A 24043-nucleotide genomic window follows, 5' to 3' on the forward strand; every position below is an offset into this window, starting at 1 on the left:
GATCCGGACCCGAACGGACCTGAGGACAATCAGACCCGGACGGACCCGATCATTATTTAAAAGGGGGACCTAGACCCGTACCCAAATGGGTCTGGGTCTAGACCAGACCCATTGGGGCGGCACGTAGCCTAGTGGTTAGAGCATTGGACTGGTAACCAAAAGGTTGCAAGATCAAATCCCCGAGCTAACAAGGTCAAAATCTGCCGTTCTGCCTCTGAACAAGGCAGTTAACCCAATGGGCTGTCATTGAAAATAAGAATTTGTTCTTAACTGACTTGCCTGGTAAAATTAAAAAAATTGGACCCGAGTGACAAAAAAAATGTTTATCAGCCAAGTTGCTCTTCTGGTTAATGAATAGGTCTTTATATGTCAATAAATTCACCTTATTAGCATAAAATAAATAAGCTACAGGCCAGTGGTCACCAACCTTTTCTAAATCAAGCTTTTATCCAAAGCGAGACCATTTTGAGTCAAAATGCAAGCCGAGACCTACCGCTCAGATTTGTTTTACAAACGTAAGCCTATGCAATATTAACCAATTAAAAACAGTTACGTAGCAATGAGGTTTGTGCAGTAGGCGATAGGCCCAATACATAATCAATGCATATTGGCTAAGCTTAAATTGCCTTTCCAATGTTGTTCTTTTCAGACCATTTTGCAATTATATTTCTGGACTGATTTCCTGCATCTGATGGTCAGTCTGAGGAAAGGGAGGGAGCAGCGGTGAAGCTGCCTCTCACCCGAATCACCGACACTGTCCCTTCGCTGTATTTGTCGAGTCTCTCTCTCTAGTCATTGTTTTAAAAGTTTTGAAATCTCACATCAACTTTGCTGTGCATTCGAGGCTTAATTTTACAGTCTATGGAGCAAACTGTGTAGATACAGTGATCTGAGCTATGTGATTGGCCAGTGGTAGGCCTATAACTGCACTTGATTTGCTCTTTGTTGGGTAGGCGAAGTTCTACCTTCAGACACATGAAATGGTTCAAAATGGTAACACTTTGCCTTTCTGGCACTTAGGCTGCTGAATCAAGTCTACCAAGTGACAACAGTGCAAAAAAAAAAAAAAAAAAGGAACCAAGGCTTTATCGTTGGGGTTTTTACAGAAATGTTTTGTGATTGACTAGGAATTCCATGGAGATCGGTTGGTGACCACTGCTCTAGGCCATGCAGAGCCGTGGTCGGGTCCATTCGGGTCTATCAGCTGTAGTTACATACATTACCTTCAGAAAGTATTCACACCCCTTTACTTTTCTCACACTTTGTTGTGTTACAGACTGAATTTAAAATGGATTAAATTGAGATTTTGTGTCACTGGCCTGCACACAATAACTCATAATATCAAAGTGGAATTACATTGACTTCAGAAAGTATTCATACCCTTTGACCATAGCCGCAGGAAGTAGTTTGGGGGTGGGGGTGCTAAGATTTATTTGTCAACGGCGCCACAGATGGCTATCTCGGTCTGCTAATAAAGGACTAGTAAAGGGTCAGTGCACTACTTTGGTGATTATTATTTTATGTTTAAATATATACAGTACCAGTCAAAAGTTTGGACACACCTACTCATTCAAGGGTTATTCTTTATTTTTACTATTTTCTACATTGTAGAATAAGTAGCCACCATTTGCCTTGATGACAGCTTTGTACAGGCTTGGCATTCTCTCAACCAGCTTCATGAGGTAGTCACCTGGAATGCATTTCAATTAACAGGTGTGCCTTGTTAAATGTTAATTTGTGGAATTTCTTTCCTTCTTAATGCGTTTGAGACCATCAGTTGTGTTGTGACAAGGTAGGGGTGGTATACAGAAGAAAGCCCTATTTGGTAAAAGACCAAGTCCATATTATAGTAAGAACAGCTCAAATAAGCAAAGAGAAATGACAGTACATTATTACTTTAAGACATTAAGGTTAGTCAATGCAGAATATTTCAAGAACTTTTAAGTTTCTTCAAGTGCAGCTGCAAAAACCATCAAGCGCAATGATGAAACTGGCTCTCATGAGAACCGCCACAGGAAAGGAAGACCCAGAATTACCTCTACTGCAGAGGATAAGTTCATTAGAGTTCACTGCACCTCAGATTGCAGCCCAGATAAATGCTTCACAGAGTTCAAGTAACAGACATCTCAACATCAACTGTTCAGAGGGGACTGCGTGAAGCAGGCCTTCATGGTCGAATTGCTGCACAGAAACCCCTACTAAAGGACACCAATAAGAAGAATAAACTTGCTTGGGCCAAAAAACACAAACAATGGACATTAGACCGGTGGAAATCTGTCCTTTGGTCTGATGAGTCCAAGAGAGATTTTTGGTTCCAACCGCCTTGTCTTTGTGAGACGCAGAGTATGTGAATGGATGACCTCCGCATGTGTGGTTCCCACCATGACGCATGGAGGAGGTGTGATGGTGTTTGGGTGCTTTGCTGGTGTCACTGTCAGTGATTTATTTAGAATTCAAGGCACACTTAACCAGAATGGCTACCACAGCATTCTGCAGCAATATGCCATCCAATCTGATTTGCGCTTAATGGGACTATCATTTGTTATTCAACAGGACAATGACCCAACACACTTCCAGACTGTGTAAGGACTATTTGATCAAGGAGAGGGCTGCATCAGATGATCTGGCATACACAATCACCCGACCTCAACCAAATTGAGATGGTTTGGGATCAGTTGGACCGCAGAATGAAGGAAAAGCAGCCAACAAGTGCTCAGCATATGTGGGAACTCCTTCAAGGCTGTTGGAAAAGCATTCTTCGTGAAGCTGTTTGAGAGAAAAATATAGAAAATGTAGAAAAACCCTTGAATCAGTAGGTTTTCTAAAACTTTCGACCAGTAGTGTAAACCCATCAAAATATGAAAGTAATGAACAGAAAGGAGTTAATCAATCTACAATAATACATAGGAAGAAGCTTGATGCTTCAACATCTTTATGTATGATTGGAGATCCATCTGAAGCAGAGGCAGTGAAGATGGAATATTTTAATGTATTACTTTCTGTGCTTTGACTTGTCAATAATCAACTACTCATAGAAAGGAGCATAGTCTGTCCATTTCCCCTTCTCTCATTTTTATCAGTGACATAGTGCAGTTTCGCGAGGTCCCCATGCAACGTTCAAGCAAGCCCCCCCACCCCTGAGAGAAAATGTTGCTGTTTCAAAGCAAATTTGCTTAAATTCTACACATTTTGCCATGGGGTAGAGAAAATGTTGCAGTTTTAAAGCAAATTTCCTGCAATTCTACACATTTTGCCATGGGGCAGAAAGAAAAATATGCAGTTTTATAGCTAATTTAATGCTATTCTATACATTTTGCCATGAGGGTGAGAGAAAATATTGCAGTTTTAAAACAAATTTCCTGTAATTCTAAACATTTTGCCATGGCTTATGAAGTGTTCATTTGCTATCTGGGAGGCTCCCTGAGTTATAGGGGTTCCCCAACCAAAATAAAAGTTTGTTTGATGCTCCCTAAAGCTTGGGGGCCCCAGCCTCGCGTGGATTGTGGGGGTGCGTCCTACGCCACTGATTTTGATGTAAGTTAATTACTGCACTAAAGGCCATGACTGAAAAACTAAAAAGCAGTGCTGAGTCCAAACATAGAGCATCATAAATCATGTTGTTGCGAAGAGAGTAAGCAGTCCTTTCAGGAACGACACTATTTCATTTCCTCCCAGTTTAGACTCCCCATAAACACGATCCACAAACGAAATTGGAACCTGTTTGGAAGAAGGAAAAATATAGTTAAAGGGATAGATTGGATTTTGGCAATGAAGAGTCAGATGAACTCCAGGATACCATTTTTATGTATCTGCCTCCAGTATGAAGAAAGTTAGAGGTAGTGTTTCCGATATACTTCCAGTCATTGCGCTAACGCTAGTTAGCAATTGTACACTAGATAGCAACTTACTTCAAACTGCACGCAGAGACATAAAAATGGTATCCACAAGTTAATCTGGCTGTGGGAAAGTAGATAAAACTCTCTCTTTAACTAAGCTACATACAACCTATTGACATGATAAACAGAACTTAATACAACAAATGTATAATGTATTCCCAGAGGATAGCACTTAAAAGTATTAATTAAAACACTGTGTCCAAATGTGGTCCTCGACGGTAAAAACAAATCAAATATCTCATGATTAAGAAACTTTAAAAAATTACACAAAACCCACAACACAAAAAAAACACACAAAGGGTTAAAAGGCCTCACCTCTCCAATGGTGTAGTTCAGCTGTCTAGCACGGACAATCATCTCCATCTGAAAGACGTAGCCTTTGGACACACACCTCTCCACCAGACTCTCTAGTACCACCTTCTTGTAGAGCCTGAGATCACCATGCATAAAAAACAAAACAGTGAGATAACACACACTGGCTCACTGATAAAGGAAGAAGTTGAAGCCAGAAGTTTACATATACCTTGGCCAAATACATTTAAACTCAGTTTTTCACAATTCCTGACATTTAATCCCAATAAAAATTCCCTGTTTTAGGTCAGTTAGGATCACCACTTTATTTTAAGAATGTGAAATGTCAGAATAATATTACAGATAATTATTTATCACATCCCCAGTGGGTCATATGTTTACATACACTCAATTAGTATTTGGTAGCATTGCCTTTAAAATGTTTAACTTGGGTCAAACGTTTCAGGTAGCCTTACACAAGCTTCCCACAATAAATTGGGTGAATTTTGGCCCATTCCTCCTGACAGAGCTGGTGTAATGGAGTCAGGTTTGTTGGCCTCCTTGTTCGCACACGCTTTTTCACAAATGTTCTATATGATTGAGGTCAGAGCTTTGTGATGGCCACTCCAATACCTTGACTTTATTTCCCTTAAGCCATTTTGCCACAACTTTGTCTATTTGGAAGATCCATTTGCGACCAAGCTTTAACTTCCTGACTGATGTCTTGAGATGTTGCTTCTATATATCAACATCATTTTCCCTCCTCATGATGCCATCTATTTTTTGAAGTGCACCAGTCCCTCCTGCAGCAAAGCACCACCACAACATGATGCTGTCACCCCCGTGCTTCACGGTTGGGATGGTGTTCTTCGGCTTGCAAGCATCCCCCTACGATCTTTGTCCCCATGTGCAGTTACAAACCGTAGTCTGGCTTTTTATGGCAGTTTTGGAGCAGTGGCTCCTTCCTTGCTGAGCGGCCTGAATGGCCTTTTTTATGTCGATATAGGACTCGTTTTACTGTGGATATAGATACTTTTGTACCTGTTTCCTCCAGCATCTTCACAAGGTCCTTTGCTGTTGTTCTGGGATTGATTTGCACTTTTCACACCATAGTACGTTAATCTCTAGGAGACAGAACGCGTCTCCTTCCTGAGCGGTATGACGGCTGCGTGGTCCCATGGTGTTAATGCTTGCGTACTATCGTTTGTACAGATGAACGTGGTACCTTCAGGCGTTTGGAAATTGCTCCCAAGAATGAACCAGACTTGTGGAGGTCTACAATTTTTTTTTCTGAGGTCTTGGCTAATTTCTTTTGATTTTCCCATGATGTCAAGCAAAGAGGCACTGAGTTTGAATGTAGGCCTTGAAATACATCCACAGGTACACTCCCAATTGACTCAAATTATGTCAATTAGCCTATCAGAAGCTTCTAAAGCCATAACATCATTTTCTGGAATTTTCCAAGCTGTTTAAAGGCACAGTCAACTTCCTGTATGTAAACTTCTGACCCACTGGAATTGTGATACAGTGAATTATAAGTGAAGTAATCTGTCTGTAAACAATTGTTGGGGAAATGACTTGTGTCATGCACAAAGTAGATGTCCTAACCAACTTGCCAAAACTATAGTTTGTTAAACAAGAAATTTGTGGAGTGGTTGAAAAACGAGTTTTAATGACTTCAACCTAAGTGTATGTAAACTTCCGACTTCAACTGTAGGTGTGATTGCTGTGCCTGCTGTTCTTCACACTTATTTACATTTAGCCCCTTACCTGAAGCTGCCAGTCAGGTCTGATGCCCCAGGTCTCAGCAGCACCTGTGTGACATAGTTTGCTCCCCGACTGTTAGAGAGGGAGGGACACACACAGACGAGAGTTTAATACTGGCCTTCTGTATAAGCAGAAGAAAATACGGCCAACAGCCTACACTACCATTCAAAAGTTTGGGGTCATTTAGAAATGTCCTTGTTTTTGAAAGAAAATAACATTTTTTGTCCATTAAAATAACATCAAATTGATCAGAAATACAGTGTAGACATTGTTAATGTTGTAAATGACCATAGCAGCTGGAAACGGCTGAAAGGAGTATCTACATAGGCGTACAGAGGCCCATTATCAGCAACCATCACTCCTGTGTTCCAGTGGCACGTTGTGTTAGCTAATCCAGGTTTATCGTTTTAAAAGGCTAATTTATCATTAGAAAACCATTTTGCAATTAAGTTAGCACAGCTGAAAACTGTTGTGCTGATTAAAGAAACAAAAGATGTGACCTTTAGACTGGTTGAGTATCTGGAGCATCAGCATTTGTGGGTTTGATTATCAAATCAAAGTTTATCTGTCACGTGCGCCGAATACGCGCCGAATACAACAGTGAAATGCTTACTTACAGGCTCTAACCAACAGTGCAATTTCTAAGTAAAAAAAAAAGGTATTAGGTGAACAATATATTAGGAAAGAAATAAAAACAACAGTAAAAAAGACAGTGAAAAATAACAGTAGCGAGGCTATATACAGTAGCGAGGCTATATACAGTAGCGAGGCTATATACAGGCACCGGTTAGTCGAGCTGATTGAGGTAGTATGTACATGAATGTATAGTTAAAGTGACTATGCATATATGATAAACAGAGAGTAGCAGCAGCGTAAAAGAGGGGTTGGGGGGAGGGGGGGGGCACACAATACAAATAGTCCGGGTAGCCATTTGGTTACCTGCTCAGGAGTCTTATGGCTTGGGGGTAAAATCTGTTGAGAAGCCTTTTGGTCCTAGACTTGGCACTCCGGTACCGCTTGCCATCCGGTAGTAGAGAGAACAGTCTATGACTAGGGTGGCTGGGGACTTTGACAATTTTTAGGGCCTTCCTCTGACACCGCCTGGTGTAGAGGTCCTGGATGGCAGGCAGCTAAGCCTCAGTGATGTACTGGGCCGTACGCACTACCCTCTGTAGTGCCTTGTGGTCGGAGGCCGAGCAGTTGCCATACCAGGCAGTGATGCAACCAGTCAGGATGCTCTCAATGTTGCAGCTGTAGATCCTTTAGAGGATCTGAGGACCCATGCCAAATCTTTTTCGTTTCCTGAGGGGGAATAGGCTTTGTCGTGCCCTCTTCACGACAATCTTGGTATGTTTGGACCATTCTAGTTTGTTGGCGATGTGGACACCAAGGAACTTGAAGCTCTCAACCTGCTCCATTATCAGCCCCATCGATGAGAATGGGGGCGTGCTTGGTCCTCCTTTTCCTATAGTCCACAAACATCTCCTTTGTCTTGGTTACGTTGAGGGATAGGTTGTTATTCCGGCACCACACGGCCAGGTCTCTGACCTCCCTATAGGCTGTCTTGTCGTTGATCAGGCCTACCACTGTTGTGTCGTCAGCAAACTTAATGATGGTGCTGCAGTCGTGCCTGGCCACGCAGTCGTGGGTGAACAGGGAGTACAGGAGGGGACTGAGCATGCACCCCTGAGGGGCTCCAGTGTTGAGGATCAGCGTGGCAGATGTGTTGCTACCTACCCTTACCACCTGGGGGCATCCCGTCAGTAAGTCCAGGATCCAGTTGCAGAGGGAAGTGTTTAGTCCCAGGATCCTTAGCTTAGTGATGAGCTTTGAAGGTACTGTGGTGTTGAACGCTGAGCTGTAGTCAATGAATTGCATTCTCACGTAGGTGTTCCTTTTGTCCAGGTGGGAAAGGGCAGTGTGGACTGCAATAGAGATTGCATCACTTGTGGATTTGTTGGGGCGGTATGCAAATTGGAGTGGGTCTAAGGTTTCTGGGATAATGGTGTTGATGTGAGCCATTACCAGCCTTTCAAAGCACTTGGTCCACATTGGTGTGGACGTGAGTGCTACGGGTCTGTAGTCATTTAGGCAGGTTGCCTTAGTGTTCTTGGGCACAGGGACTATGGTGGTCTGGTTGAAACATGTTGGTATTACAGACGCAATCAGGAACATGTTGAAATTGTCAGTGAAGACACCTGCCAGTTGGTCAGCACATGCCCGGAGCACACATCCTGGTAATCCGTCTGGCCCCGCAGCCTTGTGAATGTTTACCTGTTTAAAGATCTTACTCAAATAGGCTACGGAGAGTGTGATCACACAGTCGTCCAGAACAGCTGATGCTCTCATGCATGCCTCAGTGTTGCTTGCCTCAAAGCGAGCATAGGAGTGATTTAGCTCGTCTGGTAGGCACGTGTCACTGGGCAGCTCGCGGCTGTGCTCCCCTTTGTAGTCTGTAATAGTTTGCAAGCCCTGCCACATAAGACGAGCGTCGGAGCCGGTGTAGTACGATTCAATCTTAGCCCTGTATTGACGCTTTGCCTGTTTGCTGGAGTTCCTCTGTCCAGTGTCTGTGTTCTTTTGCTCATCTTAATCTTTTATTTTTATTGGCCAGTCTGAGATATGGCTATTTCTTTGCAACTCTGCCTAGAAGGCCAGCATCCCGTAGTCGCCCCTTCACTGTTGACGTTGAGACTGGTGTTTTGTGGGTACTATTTAATGAAGCTGCCAGTTGAGGACTTTTGAGGCGTCTGTTTCTCAAACTAGACACTCTAATGTACTTGTCCTCTTGCTAGAATAGACTGACGAGTTTTAGAAGAAATGTCTTGGTTTCTGGCCATTTTGAGCCTGTAATCAAACCCACAACTGCTGATGTTCCAGATACTCAACTAGTCTAAAGGCCAGTTTTATTGCTTCTATAATCAGCACAACAGTTTTCAGCTGTGCTAACATAATTGTAAAATGGTTTTCTAATGATAAATTAGCCTTTAAAATTATAAACTTGGATTAGCTAACACAACGTGCCATTGGAACACAGGAGTGATGGCTCCTGATAATGGGCCTCTGTACACCTATGTAGATATTCCATAAAAAATCTGCCATTTCCAGCTACAATAGTCATTTACAACATAATGGACAATTTTTTAAATTTTCTTTAAAAAACAAGGACATTTCTAAGTGACCCCAAACTTTTGAATGGTAGTGTAGATGTAGCAGACGGGAGTGTGCCCCTGCAGTCACCTGATGAGTTTCCTGCGCAGGTCCCATCCGTATACGCCCCCATTTCCTCTGTATCGGGTGCCTGACACAAGGTCATACCCGCCTTCTCTCTGTTTCCTTGGAGACAAACACATTCACATCAGATACTTGGTTACAGACGATCACATTGTAGAGATGTAGATTGCTAGCAGACATACTATATTCAGAATTCTATGTTCTACATTTTCCCAAAAAATATACACATTCACATTTTGCGATGAATTAAAATAGATTACTTACTTTATGAATTCTGGAATAAATTTAGGCTGCAAGGAAAGATAAAATTATGTATTTTAGGATGTATGCATTCAAAGGATTTCATAAAAGATTATCCTGGCAATGAAGCATTTTGATACAAATATCCAACCAAGCAATGTAACACCACAAGTAACCTCCTGATTAGAAAAAGGGACTAGAAAATAGCCTGTTCTTGGAAAAAAATGTAATTGTTATTATTGTATGTACAGGGTCCGGTGCCATTATCCCAACCTGCTTCTCTGATAGTGTATTGTCCAGATATACAGGAGATCCACTCACATGATGGGAGAGGTCTGCATCCATTATGAAGACATAGTTCCCTCTGGCATGTTTAATGCCATGGATGTAGGCAGTTCCTGAATGCAGAATTAAAAGGACATTACCTGACATGTGTACCTGAGATAGTGTTCAATAACACTGTGTTCACTCTGATGAATGAGTATGTGACACTTACCTAACCCTAGTTTCTTTGCTCTTGGTCGAAGGAGCTGAAAAATAACCACAAAGAGCAGAGAGTGAATGAGTGTCTTGCTATGCCAGCAGGTACGTGAATGTTAAAGTATATACAAAAATAACAACTAATCTATTAAATTCACTTACTATCTTGTCCTCTCCGTATATCTTCTGCAGTTGTTCTGCCACCTCAAGTGTCCCATCTGGACTTCCATCATCAATGACAATAATCTCGTACTCGTATCCACTGTGAATAAGTAAAAAGACGTTTCAACCCATCACACAACAAATGCTAATCTGACATTTGATGAAAACAGGGACTTTACAATGAGCTCTATCATAGTTCCAGTTACAGCTTGAATTTCAGTCAGTCTTTCAAATATGCAATATCTGTTCAAATTGTGTAAGTTATATGCTATATTCTCATAAAGGTACAATCTGCAAAATGTTATTGCAGTCTTTGATGTCTATAGAGTAAAATGTTGCATGTTTACATCATTGCTTGGCCCACCCACAACTGCCTTTTGTTGTTATGAAGACCGCAGAGGTAAGACAGCTGTAATAAGCTCATACAGGTATTTATATAAGTCATATTCCACACACATACAAATCAGAGGGTATGTCATTAGCTGAAATAATCAATGAGCGGCTGGTAATCAAAGCAACTGATGGGTGGGTATAATTTGTGATACGTTCCAACAGGAATCTGTTCCAAAAACTTAGTAAATACAAAGTTGTATAGCGGCAGAATAAGATACCGGGTAGGGAATGGGCTTTTTAATTAAGTTTTTCACTCACCACGTTTATTCCCGAAAAATGTCTGTTCTCACTCTGGTAGCCTATGGACAAACATTAACAATAAGCTACGTGGTAAATTGATGCCTATTCGGCACCTAGTTAGCTAGGTGAATTGATCATGCTACTTTGGATGCGTTGTTTGTTGGTAACCATGTACTTTAGAAGTTTTTTGGAACAGATTCCTGTTGGAACGTTCCACAAATTATACCCACCCGCAACAGATTGCAAAAGTAAGCCATTGACTATCCCAATGAGGGCTGTCCCCTCTTGGCAAATCTGATTTTAGTGACAGCTCATCACTGACATCTTGTCACACACTCCGGACAACATAACCTGAAATGATCTACCTTTCACCGAAGTATTTTACCAATAGCCACACAATAAGCGGTAGATTCTCTCGTTCATTGTAAGTGGGCAACAGCACCGAGTATTTATCACCATCTCCCCGGCTTTGCTGTGAACCTTTTCGGCTTGCCATGTTGGTTGGAATGTTGTTGAGCCGGATGCGGGTGCTTGGTAAAATATTTACCCCTGCAACAAATTCTTTAAAATTTGGTTCCTAATAATATACATACCACTAGGTGGAGCCACATACAGTAGTTATAAATATATTTGACTGTACGGGATTTCTTCTTATTCTTTGGCATTGGGTTGGCGGATCGCATCCAACGTTCAATGTGCATTCATCACCACCTACTGTACTGGAGTGTGAGGCCAGTCACAGACTAACTACATTAAATGATCTTCATTAGTCATGTTCCTCTAACAAAGGGAAATAGAGCCCTAGACACCACTTCCCTCCCCCCACTACACCACCCAAACCCCAAACCCGTCCAGCCTCTCTAACCCTTTCACACAATCTCTCCCCATCTACGTCATACAATTCACAAAATATCAACACATGGTCCACCGTTTCCTCCACTGAACACTCATCACACAGACCTGTTTCATGTCTCCCTATCATCCACAACGTGGCATTCAAACCTGTGTGCCCAAACTGTAGTCTACTCCACACAACTTCCTCTCGCCTACATCCCATGCTCCCCCCTCTTCCTTTACTCACCGATATCGACGTGCAATAACATTGTCTCCCCTTACTACCAGCATCCCACTCCATTTGCCAAAGACTGAGCCTTTTTGGCCAGATCAAGGACTTGACTTCCCTGCGGCCCAGTTGACCTGAATATCTACCCCCTCTCTCCTCACTGCACTGTCAGCCACCACATCAACCTTCTCATTACCCTCCACACCCACATGGGCGGGAACCCTACAAAAGTTTACCACCACTCCATCCTCTCCAACAGCACTATCATCTCCACAAACACGTCTCCCCTATCCGACCTGCCTGTCTTCACACTACTCAACACTGCAGCCGAATCAGAGCAGATCATCACTCTGAGTGGTTTCACCTCCTCCTCCCATCTCAAACCTAGAATCATGGCTATCAACTTGGATGCATACACTGACACATAATCAGTTAACCGCTTACCTACTCCAACATTGAAATCTGCAATATACATCCCTGCCCCCACCTTTCCACTGACTGGATCCTTTGAACCATCTGTATATATCCTTAAAAACAAATAAAACCGATTATCTATATATCTCTCCAAACACCATCTCACGTCCTTACTCCATTCTCTCCTGCCCTCAATCATGTCCACACCTACATTTGTTTTGGAACAGCCACGGAGCAACGTTCCCCAATGCCATTGCCGGCCCTATCTCTCTCTCCCCCAGTCGATATTCTACCACCTTCTGCCCGATTGTCCACCCGTATGCCCTCTGCTTACACCCTCCTCTCTCCCAGCATTCCCCAGTTGACGTGACCACAGGATGTCCTTCTGAACTCCCTTTCAACCTCGCCCAGTATGCTAATGTTTGCCCCGCTTTATCCTCAGTGGCAGTTCCCCACTATCTACCTGCAATGCCTCAACAGGTGTTGTCCTGAAGGCACTACACACAATCTCAGGGCCCTTGACTGTATCCTTTCCATGCACTGTAGTACCGTTTTGGCTGCCGATCCATATACAAAGCACACATAATCCAAAGATGACCTAATCACATCCCTGGGTTGCTCCTCTTTTCAGTTCGCTGCAGCTAGCGACTGGAACGAGCAGCAACTAACACTCAAACTGGACAGTTTAATCTCAATCTCTTTATTCAAAGACTCAATCATGGACACTCTTACTGACAGTTGTGGCTTCTTTGCGTGATGTATTGTTGTCTCAACCTTCTTGCCCTTTGTGCTGTTGCCCAATAATATTTGTACCATGTTTTGTGCTGCTATCATGTTGTTGTCATGTTGTGTTGCTACCATGTTGTGTTGTCATGTGTTGCTGCCTTGCTATGTTGTCATCTTAGGTCTCTCTTTATGTATTGTTGTGTTGTCTCTCAAGTCGTGATTTGTGTTTTGTCCTATATTCATATATTTTTATTTTTAATCCCAGCCCCCGTCCCCACAGGAGGCCTTTTGTCTTTTGGTAGGCCGTCATTGTAAATAAGAATTTGTTCATAACTGACTTGCCTAGTTAAATAAAGGTTAAATTAAATTAAAATCAATAAATCAATGTCTGGTACATATATAACAGTGTTTGTCTATCCGACCCCCAATCATATCCTGCCACTGCCCTTATGAGGTTCAGCACCTTCCTACACTTCATTTCAATATACTCAACATGTCTCTTCCACGTTAGCCTCTCATCAAACCACATACCTAAGTACTTAAACTCAGACACCCTATCTATATTCTGACTGTATATTTTCAGCCTAACATCTTTAACCTTCCTCCTAGAAAACACCATAAAGCAGGACTTGGACACAGACATCCTAAACCCTCATGTTTGAGTCCAATCTTCCACAACTCCCACACTTTCTTGCATCTTCATTACATATTTCACATTCCCACCTCTCTTCCATCATCAGCATACAAGGCCACACCCACTCCCTGTCCCACATCCTCTAATATGTCATTGATCAGCAGGGTGAACAACATCTGACTTGCCACACTTCCCTGAGGAGTACCATTGTCCACTTCTAACAGCATTGACAATTCTGACCCACCCACACCCGTAAGACTCGATCTAACAAGAAGTCCATGATCCAGTTATACAGACGTCCCCCAACACACTCAGCTTGATCAACAACCCTTCCCTCCACATGGTATCATAAGCTTTCTCAATGTCAATGTCAAAATACACAACAGTCATCACCTCTTTTATTGTCAGGGCCTTGGCTATCTCTGTACTAACTGTCACCAGGGCATCCATGCCAGGCCTCCCTCTCCTGAACCCACTCTGTGCTACGCTCATCAAACCCCTAACTTCCAAGAAATACATCATCCTACTCACTATCATCTTTTCCATCAACTTACACGTTGGATGTCAGTGCGATAGGCCCGCCCGGGATCTTTACCTGGTTTTACAAACGGCAACACCATCGTACATTTCCACCCAGCAGTTATCACCCCCAGTCATCCACACCTAACAAAACACGACCCAAAAATGTATAAATCAAATAAATCAAACAGCTTTTCTGTTACATTTTTTTTTTTACAGATCGGATCTTCTGGCGCCAGTACCCCTTGTAAATCTTAATCTAAAATCCTGAAGTCCCAAAATCTTTTCTACCACAGCCACAATAATGTCCAGTTTCTTAGACTTCTTTGAGACTTGTGCTGTACAGTTTATAACTGTGGCAATGAACGCAACAAAATCCACCTTTTTAACACACAGGGTATATTTTGTCTGGAAGGAAACATTTACTGCAGGCTGTGGTGTATCCACTACCAGATCTTCACTAGAATCACTTATTTTAATCGCCTCCCCATAGGAGATTCGATTGACCGCTCTAACTTTTGCCACCTCAATCTCCTTCACCCTTACAGGGCACTCCAGGACCTCAGGATCATGATCCCCACCACAATTGCAACAAAATAATGAATGAAAAACTCAGTGTAGGCTATAGATAGAAATTGCACAATAATTATACATTCAGGGATTTTTTAAAGATATCGTTTTATTTTTATTCAACCCGCTCGCCACCCATACCCCCTTTATCCACACACAATATTTCATGACCCTAAACCTGCCATGACTGCGGGTTTTGAGTCAACCATCTCATCACTACTTTGCATGACCATTGGGGTGAGGCACTTGTCATCTCCCGTCTGGATTACTGCAACTCGCTGTTGGCTGGGCTCCCTGCCTGTGCCATTAAACCCCTACAACTCATCCAGAATGCCGCAGCCCGTCTGGTGTTCAACCTTCCCAAGTTCTCTCACGTCACCCCGCTCCTCCTCTCTCTCCACTGGCTTCCAGTTGAAGCTCGCATCCGCTACAAGACCATGGTGCTTGCCTACGGAGCTGTGAGGGGAACGGCACCTCCGTACCTTCAGGCTCTGATCAGGCCCTACACCCAAACAAGGGCACTGCGTTCAGCCACCTCTGGCCTGCTCGCCTCCCTACCTCTGAGGAAGTACAGTTCCCGCTCAGCCCAGTCAAAACTGTTCGCTGCTCTGGCACCCCAATGGTGGAACAAACTCCCTCACGACGCCAGGTCAGCGGAGTCAATCACCACCTTCCGGAGACACCTGAAACCCCACCTCTTTAAGGAATACCTAGGATAGGATAAAGTAATCCTTCTAACCCCCCCCCCCCCTTAAAAGAGTTAGATGCACTATTGTAAAGTGGTTGTTCCACTGGATATCATAAGGTGAATGCACCAATTTGTAAGTCGCTCTGGATAAGAGCGTCTGCTAAATGACTTAAATGTAAATGAGGCTCGGACTTGGTCAGTCTTCCCTACACCTGCCACAGCAGGTAAATCATCCCCACTCCCGTCAGGGTTCAATCTCCATCAGAGACAGCAGAGTATGGTTTGTAGGCCTACTTGGCACCATTCTTCCTCACCTTCCCTCTACACTTGGCTCTTACTGTTCCTAGCTGTCCATAACCACTTCTATCCATTCTCATGCCTCGCCTTCACCTGCTGTATTGTTTCCAGAACACGCGCGGATGGCCTTCAACCAATACCCAACTTCGGTTCCTTGGCCCAATTTACTAGTCTGGCTTTCTCTGGCCTCTCCCTGCTGGTAAAACGTGGGCAACTCTGCATCCGAGCTCTTGCATCAAATATCATTGATGAGGTATATTTTAGCAATAAGGCATGAGGGGGTGTGGTATATGGCAAATATACCACGGCTAATGCCTGTTCAAAGATGCAACGCGGAGTACCTGAATACAGCCCTTAGCCGTGGTATATTGGCCATATACCACAAACCCCCGAGGTGCCTTATTGCTATTATAAACTGGTTCCCAGTGTATTAACAGAAGTAAAAATACATGTTTTGTCACACCTGTGGTATGTCAGCCAATCAGCATTCAAGACTTGAACCATACAGTTTATAATGGATAATACAGATCATGCCAATATTCAATTCAATTCACCAGTAATAGTAGCCTATAATCATTATCTCATTAATGTCAAAAGTGGTCCACTGTTTAGGGATTAAGAAAAAAAGAGTTCAGGGAAGTTTACTTTTATAGGTCATGATTTTATTACTCTCAATTGGCTTCCTGCTGTTTAAGTATTTAGACTACCATATTTATGTAAAAGCTGGTCTAATGCTGGTCTCTCATGCGCCCTCTCTCACACACACACACACACACACACACACTTCGGAGTAGAAAAAAAGTAAAAAACATAAAATATTTTCAAGAACACATGGCAACATTACAACTGCCAATGGCCGTTTACACACATGAAGCAGGAATTGTAAACAGGGCTTTCCTGTGAGACAACATACAAAATGTAATACAGGAAATCTGTATGTTAGTGTATAATGAGAATAACAAGATTCAATTTATCATATACAGTATATCTATAAAATAATTAAGACATTCTCACAGTATATAATTTGTTTGAAACAAAATATAGTTTTTTTTACAAAATTAACTCTTTGGATTAACATTTTGAGGCAGTTTAGGTAAAAAAAAAAAAGCTACAGATAGTAACCATATTTGAATTTATGCTAAACATGTAATATGTTACAGTGCATGAGTACAAAAACATGGACATAGTAAGGAACAGCTTTAACATTTTCAGTGCGAAGGTGGTAACATACATCAGTTAACTATAACAATAGGCCTACTGTCTACCAAGATATCCACTACATAGCCTCCATTAAAACATAGGCCTTTACAATATGTTAGCGAGTTTATTAACAGGTAGACCTATTCAAATACTTAAAAATGTACTTTTCATCAGTTTGTATGTAAGTGGAAACACATGATACATTTGTGTTTCATGAGAAGGAGAAGTGAAGTAGAGGCACCATGTCAACTTCCTTTTCCCCTTAATAGTGGCGCATGCGTCTCTGAGTCACTGACTAGCTCCAATGCACCAAACACGCTCCACTGTGGTGCTTCGTCAGCTCCAGTCCCAGTCTGTCCATCAGGTCTAATGACACAAGTGCTCTATGGCCACTTAAAATGAAGGAGATGACAGGAGCTGGACCACAATGTCACAAGAAAATTCAGCTTCCACTGTGTGCTCAAGGCTGGTATCCAAAATATGGGTCCTCTGAAAAACGACATGCAGTCAAAACATTAAAATAGCATGGTAATATCTTCAAGCACTGTAAATGGTCCTAGATATGGCTGTTGTACCTGCTTGTGTCTGAGCACCTCTATGACAGCCACTGCTATCACAAACACCAGGGGGACCGATCTCTCCTGTCTGCCCGACTGCTCCTGCGATGCCTGGTGGTCCCGTCTGGCCATCCTCTCCTCTAGGGCCGGGACTGCCCAGCTTGGCCTCTCCTGGGAGACCTGCACAAACACAATCACAAAAAACCCTAATCACTAAGTTGACAGCAGCAATTAAACTTTTGGGACCATTTCTTGATTTTTCTGCTCATAGAGAGACAGCTGATGAGTGTACCTGCAAATCCTTTGATTCCCTGTGGTCCCTGGACATTGGGCCCTAAGTTGCCTTTCTCCCCGGGGGCACCTCTACGTCCTGAAGGAAAGAAGGAACCACTGATGAGAGACACTTATCACTTAAGAAGTCTGACCAGAACTGAATATATACCACCACCACCACCACTAGTAATTATCAATATCATTAGAAGGAAGAGAAGGCGTAAAACCCAAGGCCTCACCCTGCTCTCCTGGGTATCCAGACTTCCCTGGTTCCCCACTAGATCCCAGTCTTCCCTGGTTCCCCCTCTGTCCTGGTGGGCCCTTTCCCCCTGGTATACCAGGCTCTCCTGGGGGACCCACTGGCTCCTCAATGGGCACAGGCTTATGGCTCATCTCATTCAGGAACAAATCCAGCTTCAGCACCTCGTCTGAAAAACAATCATGAGTAAGTCTACACAGATACACACACAACTATGTGCACTTCCTCAAACATCAGCATTGCAGTACGTACTGTGCACCAGTTGCTCACAGGCCTGTGTGACTAGCTGGAAGATCATTGCCATGGACTGAGGCTCTCCCTAAAACACAGAGCATGTCTGTCAATCAACGGGTCAAGAGAGCACAAACACATTTTCTTGCACAGAGACAAACTTGCATGATAAAAATGTACCTTCTCTCCCCTTTCACCTTTATTCCCAGGAAGACCCTGTCAATAGAAAGGGAAACTACGATCAACTAGTTGATAACCATTATCGCTACAAATACAAATTTGGTTCACCTCAGACAATGGATTATCACTTAATGAGTTAACATTGAGCATACTGAAATTGTGTGATGGTGTGATTGTTGTTTTCAACAGTATATTGGATGTGACAGTCCCAGGGTACGAAGCTCCGTTTGTGCCACAGTACTTACTGTCGGCCCCACCCCCCCTAAAGGTCCTCTCTCTCCAACAACCCCTGGGTGTCCTGGCATACCCTGGAAACCCTGAAAACACAGATGGGTGGATTAGGGGAGGAGCAATAGAGAGAGAGATCACTAGAAAAGCAATGACAACTATGTCTCCGCTTGACATTCATCCCATTCTTACCCTAGGTCCAGTAATCCCTGGTCCGCCCATGTTCCCCTCAACTCCTCTGATTCCCTGAAAAACACCGGGGAGGCAAAGGTCAGGGTCAGTGCTGGCTTCAGACTGATACACATAACTTATAATACAAACACTTGGAGTCTTGAGCTCCAGGCATGGATTGTGGAACGTGTTTGAATAAGGGTTGAGATTGAGCTCACCTTGGGGCCTGGGGCTCCTTCGTTCCCTTTGGGTCCAGGAGGACCTGGTAAACCCTAAAGAAACACAGGGATGAGGATGGAAGGGGGGAGGAGATTATAGGGAAGGAGAAGGAAGGAAAGTGGAGGGATCAAAGAAGAAAACCATAATGCAAACTACAGCACAGTGAATCAAATGTTGGAAGACAGGTAAATCTGTTTATTCAATGGGAATGTTGTAAATCAGACTCACCTGCCCACCTGGCTTTCCCACCTCCCCCTTCCCACCCCTAGCCCCTGGAGGTCCCTGTAGAGACGGAACGGGCAGAGAGGTCAAAAGTGTTGATATTGTTGTAATCGCATAAAACCACGGCACAGATCTGCAATATGCTGACATTGCACAATTGATCACAATAACATATTTTTCCAATTCAAAAAGGGCAAACATGATAGATGCATTTAAAAAGCAATGTAGCACTTTGCTTTTTAACATAAGGATAAGGATGCTCTAAAATAATCATTTAAAATTGACCCACCACTTTGCCCTGAACTGTCAATCCCCGAGGGCCACGATTTCCCAGGGGCCCAAGAATGCCTTCTGACCCCAATTTCCCTGAAGGGCCTATCTCACCCTGAGAAAAACAGGAGTGGAGAACAGAGGTTAAAATATAGGAAAATCTGTCACCATCACATTCTGACAAACATGATGATGTACAGTACATGTGAAAATAGGCTATGATGCAATACAGATGGTGTTCAGCTGTGTATGGTGAACTGTTCAGGCGCTTCTGTATAGGCTTCATAAGTGTCACGACCTCTGACCTTTTGGCCCTCCTCTCCCTTTTCACCCTTTTCTCCACGAGGACCCGGTTTGCCCTAAAAAACAGGGACAAGGATTGTTGCATAATAACCTTAGGATCAGTCATGAAATCATTGCAATTGCTAATCACTTCACAACTACATTACAGTTAACTGAATCCATTTATTCTGATTTAATCATAATGTAACACTGTGACTCACAGGAGGACCAGTGACCCCAGGAGCTCCAGGTATGTCGGAGGTACAGGTGCAGGCATAGGCAGGGGCGGGGCAGCTCTCCTCATCCCTCTGAGATTGTCACACAGGCAGGATTACAGTCAATGAAGTTACAGTGATATTCAGGGCAGGACGCCAGAGGGCCTCCACTTCTAATGCATTCATTAACTCCATATTCCTCTAGACGTCGGTATTTATTCATTTCCCATGACCTTTAATAGAGAGTTACTGTGTGTCACTAACCAGGCCTGGCAAATCACAGCAGGTGTCCTCTAATGCCCAGGTGGTGTTGCACACAATCTCAAAGGACTGTAGCTGGAACTGGAGGAGGCAACAAAAAAAGTCTGGTTACTACAGTATATGTTATGTGTGGGTAAAAGTAACAGTTTTGTTCCAACTAACCGGGGCAGAGCCGCTGTGTGGTCCACGGGTCTTCATCAGTTTGCCCAGTGTCTCAAAGCCGTCAGTGGGCAGAGTCCCCAGTGGCCGTGCGGGCCTCTCACCCACATGCTGGCAGTCCACAGACAGGGATACGCTCACCTGGCTGATAGACAGGTGGATCTGCCAATCACAGAACAGAAGGGTGTGTTAGAACGACTCGTGCTGTATGTCACAACCATAGACAATATATTAGAGTTCTATATCTATGGTCACATTCTCTAATCACCATCTAAAACTCAGCATTGTCTTGATGTTGAACTGCCCCTCGTCCTCGTTTTCTCTCCCCCTTTCTTCCTTCTATTTATCAAGTATTTTTTCTCTCGTTCACCTTGTGGAAGCTTCCGTAGAACAGCCTGTGGACCTGTGGCTGGTCGAAGGTGAGTTCCTGAACCTCCCCTCTGTAGTCCAGACTGAAGTACAGCAACAGTTTGCTCACAGCTGGGGGGCACAGAGAGAGAAAGGAGAGAGAGAAAGAGAGAGAAAGGAGAGAGAGAAAGAAAGGAGAGTGAAAGAGAGAGAGAAAGGAGAGAGAGAAAGAGAGAGAGAAAGAAAGAGAGAGAAATGAGAGAGAAAGAGAGAGAGAGAGAAAGGAGAGAGAGAAAGAGAAAGAAAGGAGAGTGAAAGAGAGAGAGAAAGGAGAGAGAGAAAGAGAGAGAGAAAGAGAGAGAAAGGAGAGAGAGAAAGGAGAGAGAGAAAGAGAAGGGAGGGGAGATGAAAAACAGTTTTTGGGGGGAAATGATCCACCGTATGATGAGTAAACAATCTTCCCCCTAAAGTCAGACCGCGGCGTTCCTGCCCATCTTCAGAAAACGTCTGAAACCCTACCCCTTTGAAGAGTGTTTTTAATAACTCACGGTGCCCCCCCCCCCCCCACACACACAAAAAAACACTTGTCTTTTCCTACTGGCACTGGCTTTGCTAATAAATACTTTGTTGAGGGAAAATGTACTGTGATGTATTGTTGTCTCACCTAGCAGTCTTATCATGAATGCACTAATTGTAAGTCGCTAATGATGGCTGAAGCAAATTTAGTGAGATCCCTGAGCACAACAAACAGTAAAAACTACAAATCCGTCAAAATGGCAGTCCTCAACCCCATCCCTCTCCTCAGACTCACGGTCCAGCACCACGCCCATCTTGGGCTGGAAGTCGTTGTCGGTGAGTTGCCAGAGGGCAAAGGGCTCCCTCGGGGTGTCCTGTAGTAGACGGAAAGCTATACTGATGGTGTGCTCTGGAGAAAAGCCTGCTGGGTGGATGAACCTGTGGATGGGACAATATAGAGATAAGTGACCTGTGTGTGTGTGTGTGTGTGTGTGTGTGTGTGTGTGTGTGTGTGTGTGTGTGTGTGTGTGTGTGTGTGTATGTGTGTAAATGTCTCACCCTGTGCTCTGGGTCAGTTGGATGTCTCTGTACACAGTATAGGTGTGTAGAGTATTGAAGACAAAAGGCTCAGCAGCCACCCCCTCCACAGATGAGTAAGCCCTCTGGGTCAGACCAAAAGCCTCCATCATATCGAACCCTGGTGCAGAAACACACACAGACTGTCTCACACACCCATGAGTATATGACAAAAGCTCTTTACTTTACAAACATAATTTTCTTACCTTTTACAATGCTGTTTCTGATGGTCACCTCAGGGCATACTGTAACACAACAGGGCAGTGTTTAATCACAAACAAAGTTATGTTACAGCACTGTCAATATAGCTCTGTTCTGTACAATTAACTATAATATAAAGAAGTACCTTCATTGCGAATTGGGTGCAGTCTGGGATGAATGGGGATTCTGGCTGGGGCCGATGCTGTAGGGGTCAAAATCCAAATGCTCATTACTTCTATCTAGTTCTACTTTCATGAATGTGTAATGTTAGGTTGAGAGTGTTACACGCCGCATCTATCCACTCTATGACTAAGTCAGGATAAATCAAGAGGATTGTACCCCAGTGATCTGTTTACATCTACAATCATTCCCCGAGCTGACATGGTAAACATCTGTCGTTCTGCCCCTGAGCAAGGCAGTTAACCCACTGTTCCCCGGGCGCCAAAGACCTGGATGTCGATTATGGCAGCCCCCCCACACCTCTCTGATTCAGGGGTGTTGGGATAAATGCGTTAGACACATTTCAGTTGAAGGCATTCTGTTGTACAACTGATTAGGTATCCTCCTTTCCCAATGCTGATGTTATACAGACCTGTGGGGTGGAGAATGGAGACTGCAGCTCCCTCTACAGTGTCGAGGCGGGAGTGCACACTGATGCGATACACAGTCTCTGGCTCCAGCTCAGTGAAACAGTAGCTGCTGCTTGATGCATCCACTATCTCCTGCTTTATCTGCTTGTCTGGGCTCCCAAACACAGTAGGGACAGAGAAAAACATACACCACACACAATATTCTTGTAAGAAACAGCGATGGATGGTAGCTCCAAAACCAAGATCCCTGACTACCCGTGTCACTTCGAGATGTGCTAGAAAAGGTCTTGTTACCTTTGAAAGACTGGATGGCAATGCGGTAACCGCTGACTGCTGAAACAGGCCTCCAAGACACACAGATACTGGAGTGATCAGACCTCATCACACTGACACTGCTCACTCGCAGACTGACTGGAGAAACAGACATAGAGAGACAACTGACGGGATGTCTGCGTACACTAGAGCATGCGAGACCATGCATTCACAGGTGATAGACTATTAATGACAGTTAGTGTGAGTGACTCACTGGTCTTGCCCTGTGCGGAGGCGCTCCCTCCCTCTCGGTTGCGGTACTCCGCAGTGACCAGGATGCTGTAGCGTGTGTCAGGTAGCAGGGTCTGCAGCAATGTTCGTCTCTCGCTGCCTGAAACCAACACCTGCAGAGGCATAACACTGTAACAACCAACCTAACCTGTGTGTGTGTGTGTGTGTGTGTGTGTGTGTGTGTGTGTGTGTGTGTGTGTGTGGGGGTTTTACTCACAGTGCTCTCCTGTGTCTCTCCTCCCGTCAGGGCGGTGTAGGAGACATGGTATTGCAGTACATGGGCGTTGGGAGGAACCCAGCTCACCAGGAGACTGACTGCAGTCTCCTCTGAGATGGACACACTGGAAGGGCCACCACCTGACACTAGGACACATTAACACGTGCTCTTTAAGCTGAGAACTACAACACTACATCCCAATATTACATATTGATCCGATTAACATCTCCAGGTCTGTGACAACGTGTGTATTTTGTACTCACAGGTGCTGTATCGGATAGCCACTGCCTCACTCTGTGCTCCATCGGCGTAGAGGGCAGACAGTGAAATCTGATACTCCTTATCGTCCTGCACCCCCTCCAATATGGCCCCCTCGCTGTCCCCATCCACCCTCAACTGAAACACACACAGCAAATGTAACACTAAAACCCATGCAACACAGCGCTGAATTGGCAATGAAATATGGTGCGTCTTACTAGATAACAGACAAGCGGAGGTTCCTCCGCATACCTGTCTGAGGTCCCCTCCACTGAGTGAGATCCATTTAATCAGGTAGGAGACAACATCATCGGCGGCTGACTCCCATCGAACTGTGATGTCACTTCCTGAGAAGTTTGTGACTCTGAGATCAGAGGGGGCTGGTACCCTCACTGACATAGAGACACAGAGAGAGGGGCAGAGGGGAGGGAGAAACCACAATCTCTGTCATAT

At 44.0% G+C, this 24043-nt stretch overlaps 2 protein-coding genes across 2 annotated transcripts in view; both read right to left on the bottom strand.

Moving 5' to 3' along the window:
- Window positions 1-2966: 2966 nt before the first annotated feature.
- dpm1 (dolichyl-phosphate mannosyltransferase subunit 1, catalytic) lies at window positions 2967-11240 on the bottom strand. The gene is made up of 9 exons (XM_071371823.1): window positions 11069-11240; window positions 10071-10170; window positions 9925-9958; window positions 9750-9826; window positions 9453-9478; window positions 9195-9290; window positions 5958-6026; window positions 4212-4326; window positions 2967-3717 (listed from the first exon to the last, which is right to left on the bottom strand). The coding sequence occupies exons 1-9, from the start codon at window positions 11197-11199 to the stop codon at window positions 3613-3615; spliced, it is 753 nt and encodes a 250-aa protein (XP_071227924.1). The 5' UTR covers window positions 11200-11240; the 3' UTR covers window positions 2967-3612.
- Window positions 11241-16254: 5014 nt separating this feature from the next.
- LOC139557262 (collagen alpha-1(XX) chain) overlaps window positions 16255-24043 on the bottom strand; it is a 32870-nt gene continuing 25081 nt past the window's right edge. Inside the window, exons 16-41 of the mRNA XM_071371824.1 lie at window positions 23843-23982; window positions 23596-23728; window positions 23333-23478; window positions 23099-23228; window positions 22867-22983; window positions 22575-22721; window positions 22128-22184; window positions 21988-22026; window positions 21764-21902; window positions 21501-21643; window positions 20712-20821; window positions 20345-20503; window positions 20186-20263; window positions 19928-20014; window positions 19730-19783; window positions 19444-19539; window positions 19161-19214; window positions 18932-18985; window positions 18735-18788; window positions 18560-18631; window positions 18315-18350; window positions 18156-18222; window positions 17884-18072; window positions 17664-17741; window positions 17390-17551; window positions 16255-17303 (exon numbers count right to left, since the gene is read on the bottom strand). Of these exons, the coding sequence (XP_071227925.1) occupies window positions 17275-17303; window positions 17390-17551; window positions 17664-17741; window positions 17884-18072; window positions 18156-18222; window positions 18315-18350; window positions 18560-18631; window positions 18735-18788; window positions 18932-18985; window positions 19161-19214; window positions 19444-19539; window positions 19730-19783; window positions 19928-20014; window positions 20186-20263; window positions 20345-20503; window positions 20712-20821; window positions 21501-21643; window positions 21764-21902; window positions 21988-22026; window positions 22128-22184; window positions 22575-22721; window positions 22867-22983; window positions 23099-23228; window positions 23333-23478; window positions 23596-23728; window positions 23843-23982 (2570 nt within the window). The 3' untranslated portion in view covers window positions 16255-17274. The remainder of the gene's footprint in view (window positions 17304-17389; window positions 17552-17663; window positions 17742-17883; window positions 18073-18155; window positions 18223-18314; window positions 18351-18559; window positions 18632-18734; window positions 18789-18931; window positions 18986-19160; window positions 19215-19443; window positions 19540-19729; window positions 19784-19927; window positions 20015-20185; window positions 20264-20344; window positions 20504-20711; window positions 20822-21500; window positions 21644-21763; window positions 21903-21987; window positions 22027-22127; window positions 22185-22574; window positions 22722-22866; window positions 22984-23098; window positions 23229-23332; window positions 23479-23595; window positions 23729-23842; window positions 23983-24043) is intronic.

This window comes from Salvelinus alpinus, chromosome 28 (assembly GCF_045679555.1).
Source record: "Salvelinus alpinus chromosome 28, SLU_Salpinus.1, whole genome shotgun sequence".
Lineage (NCBI taxonomy): Eukaryota > Metazoa > Chordata > Actinopteri > Salmoniformes > Salmonidae > Salvelinus > Salvelinus alpinus.

What these genes read in the sequence shown, in the direction of transcription:
- dpm1 (XM_071371823.1), bottom strand. Translation starts at nt 11,199, where the DNA reads ATGGCAAGCCGAAAAGGTTCACAGCAAAGCCGGGGAGATGGTGATAAA. An exon ending in CTGCGCAGGAAACTCATCAG is followed by an intron (nt 6,027 to 9,194) that starts GTGACTGCAGGG and finishes CCTCTCTAACAG; the next exon opens with TCGGGGAGCAAACTATGTCA. An exon ending in TGAACTACACCATTGGAGAG is followed by an intron (nt 3,718 to 4,211) that starts GTGAGGCCTTTT and finishes TCTTCCAAACAG; the next exon opens with GTTCCAATTTCGTTTGTGGA.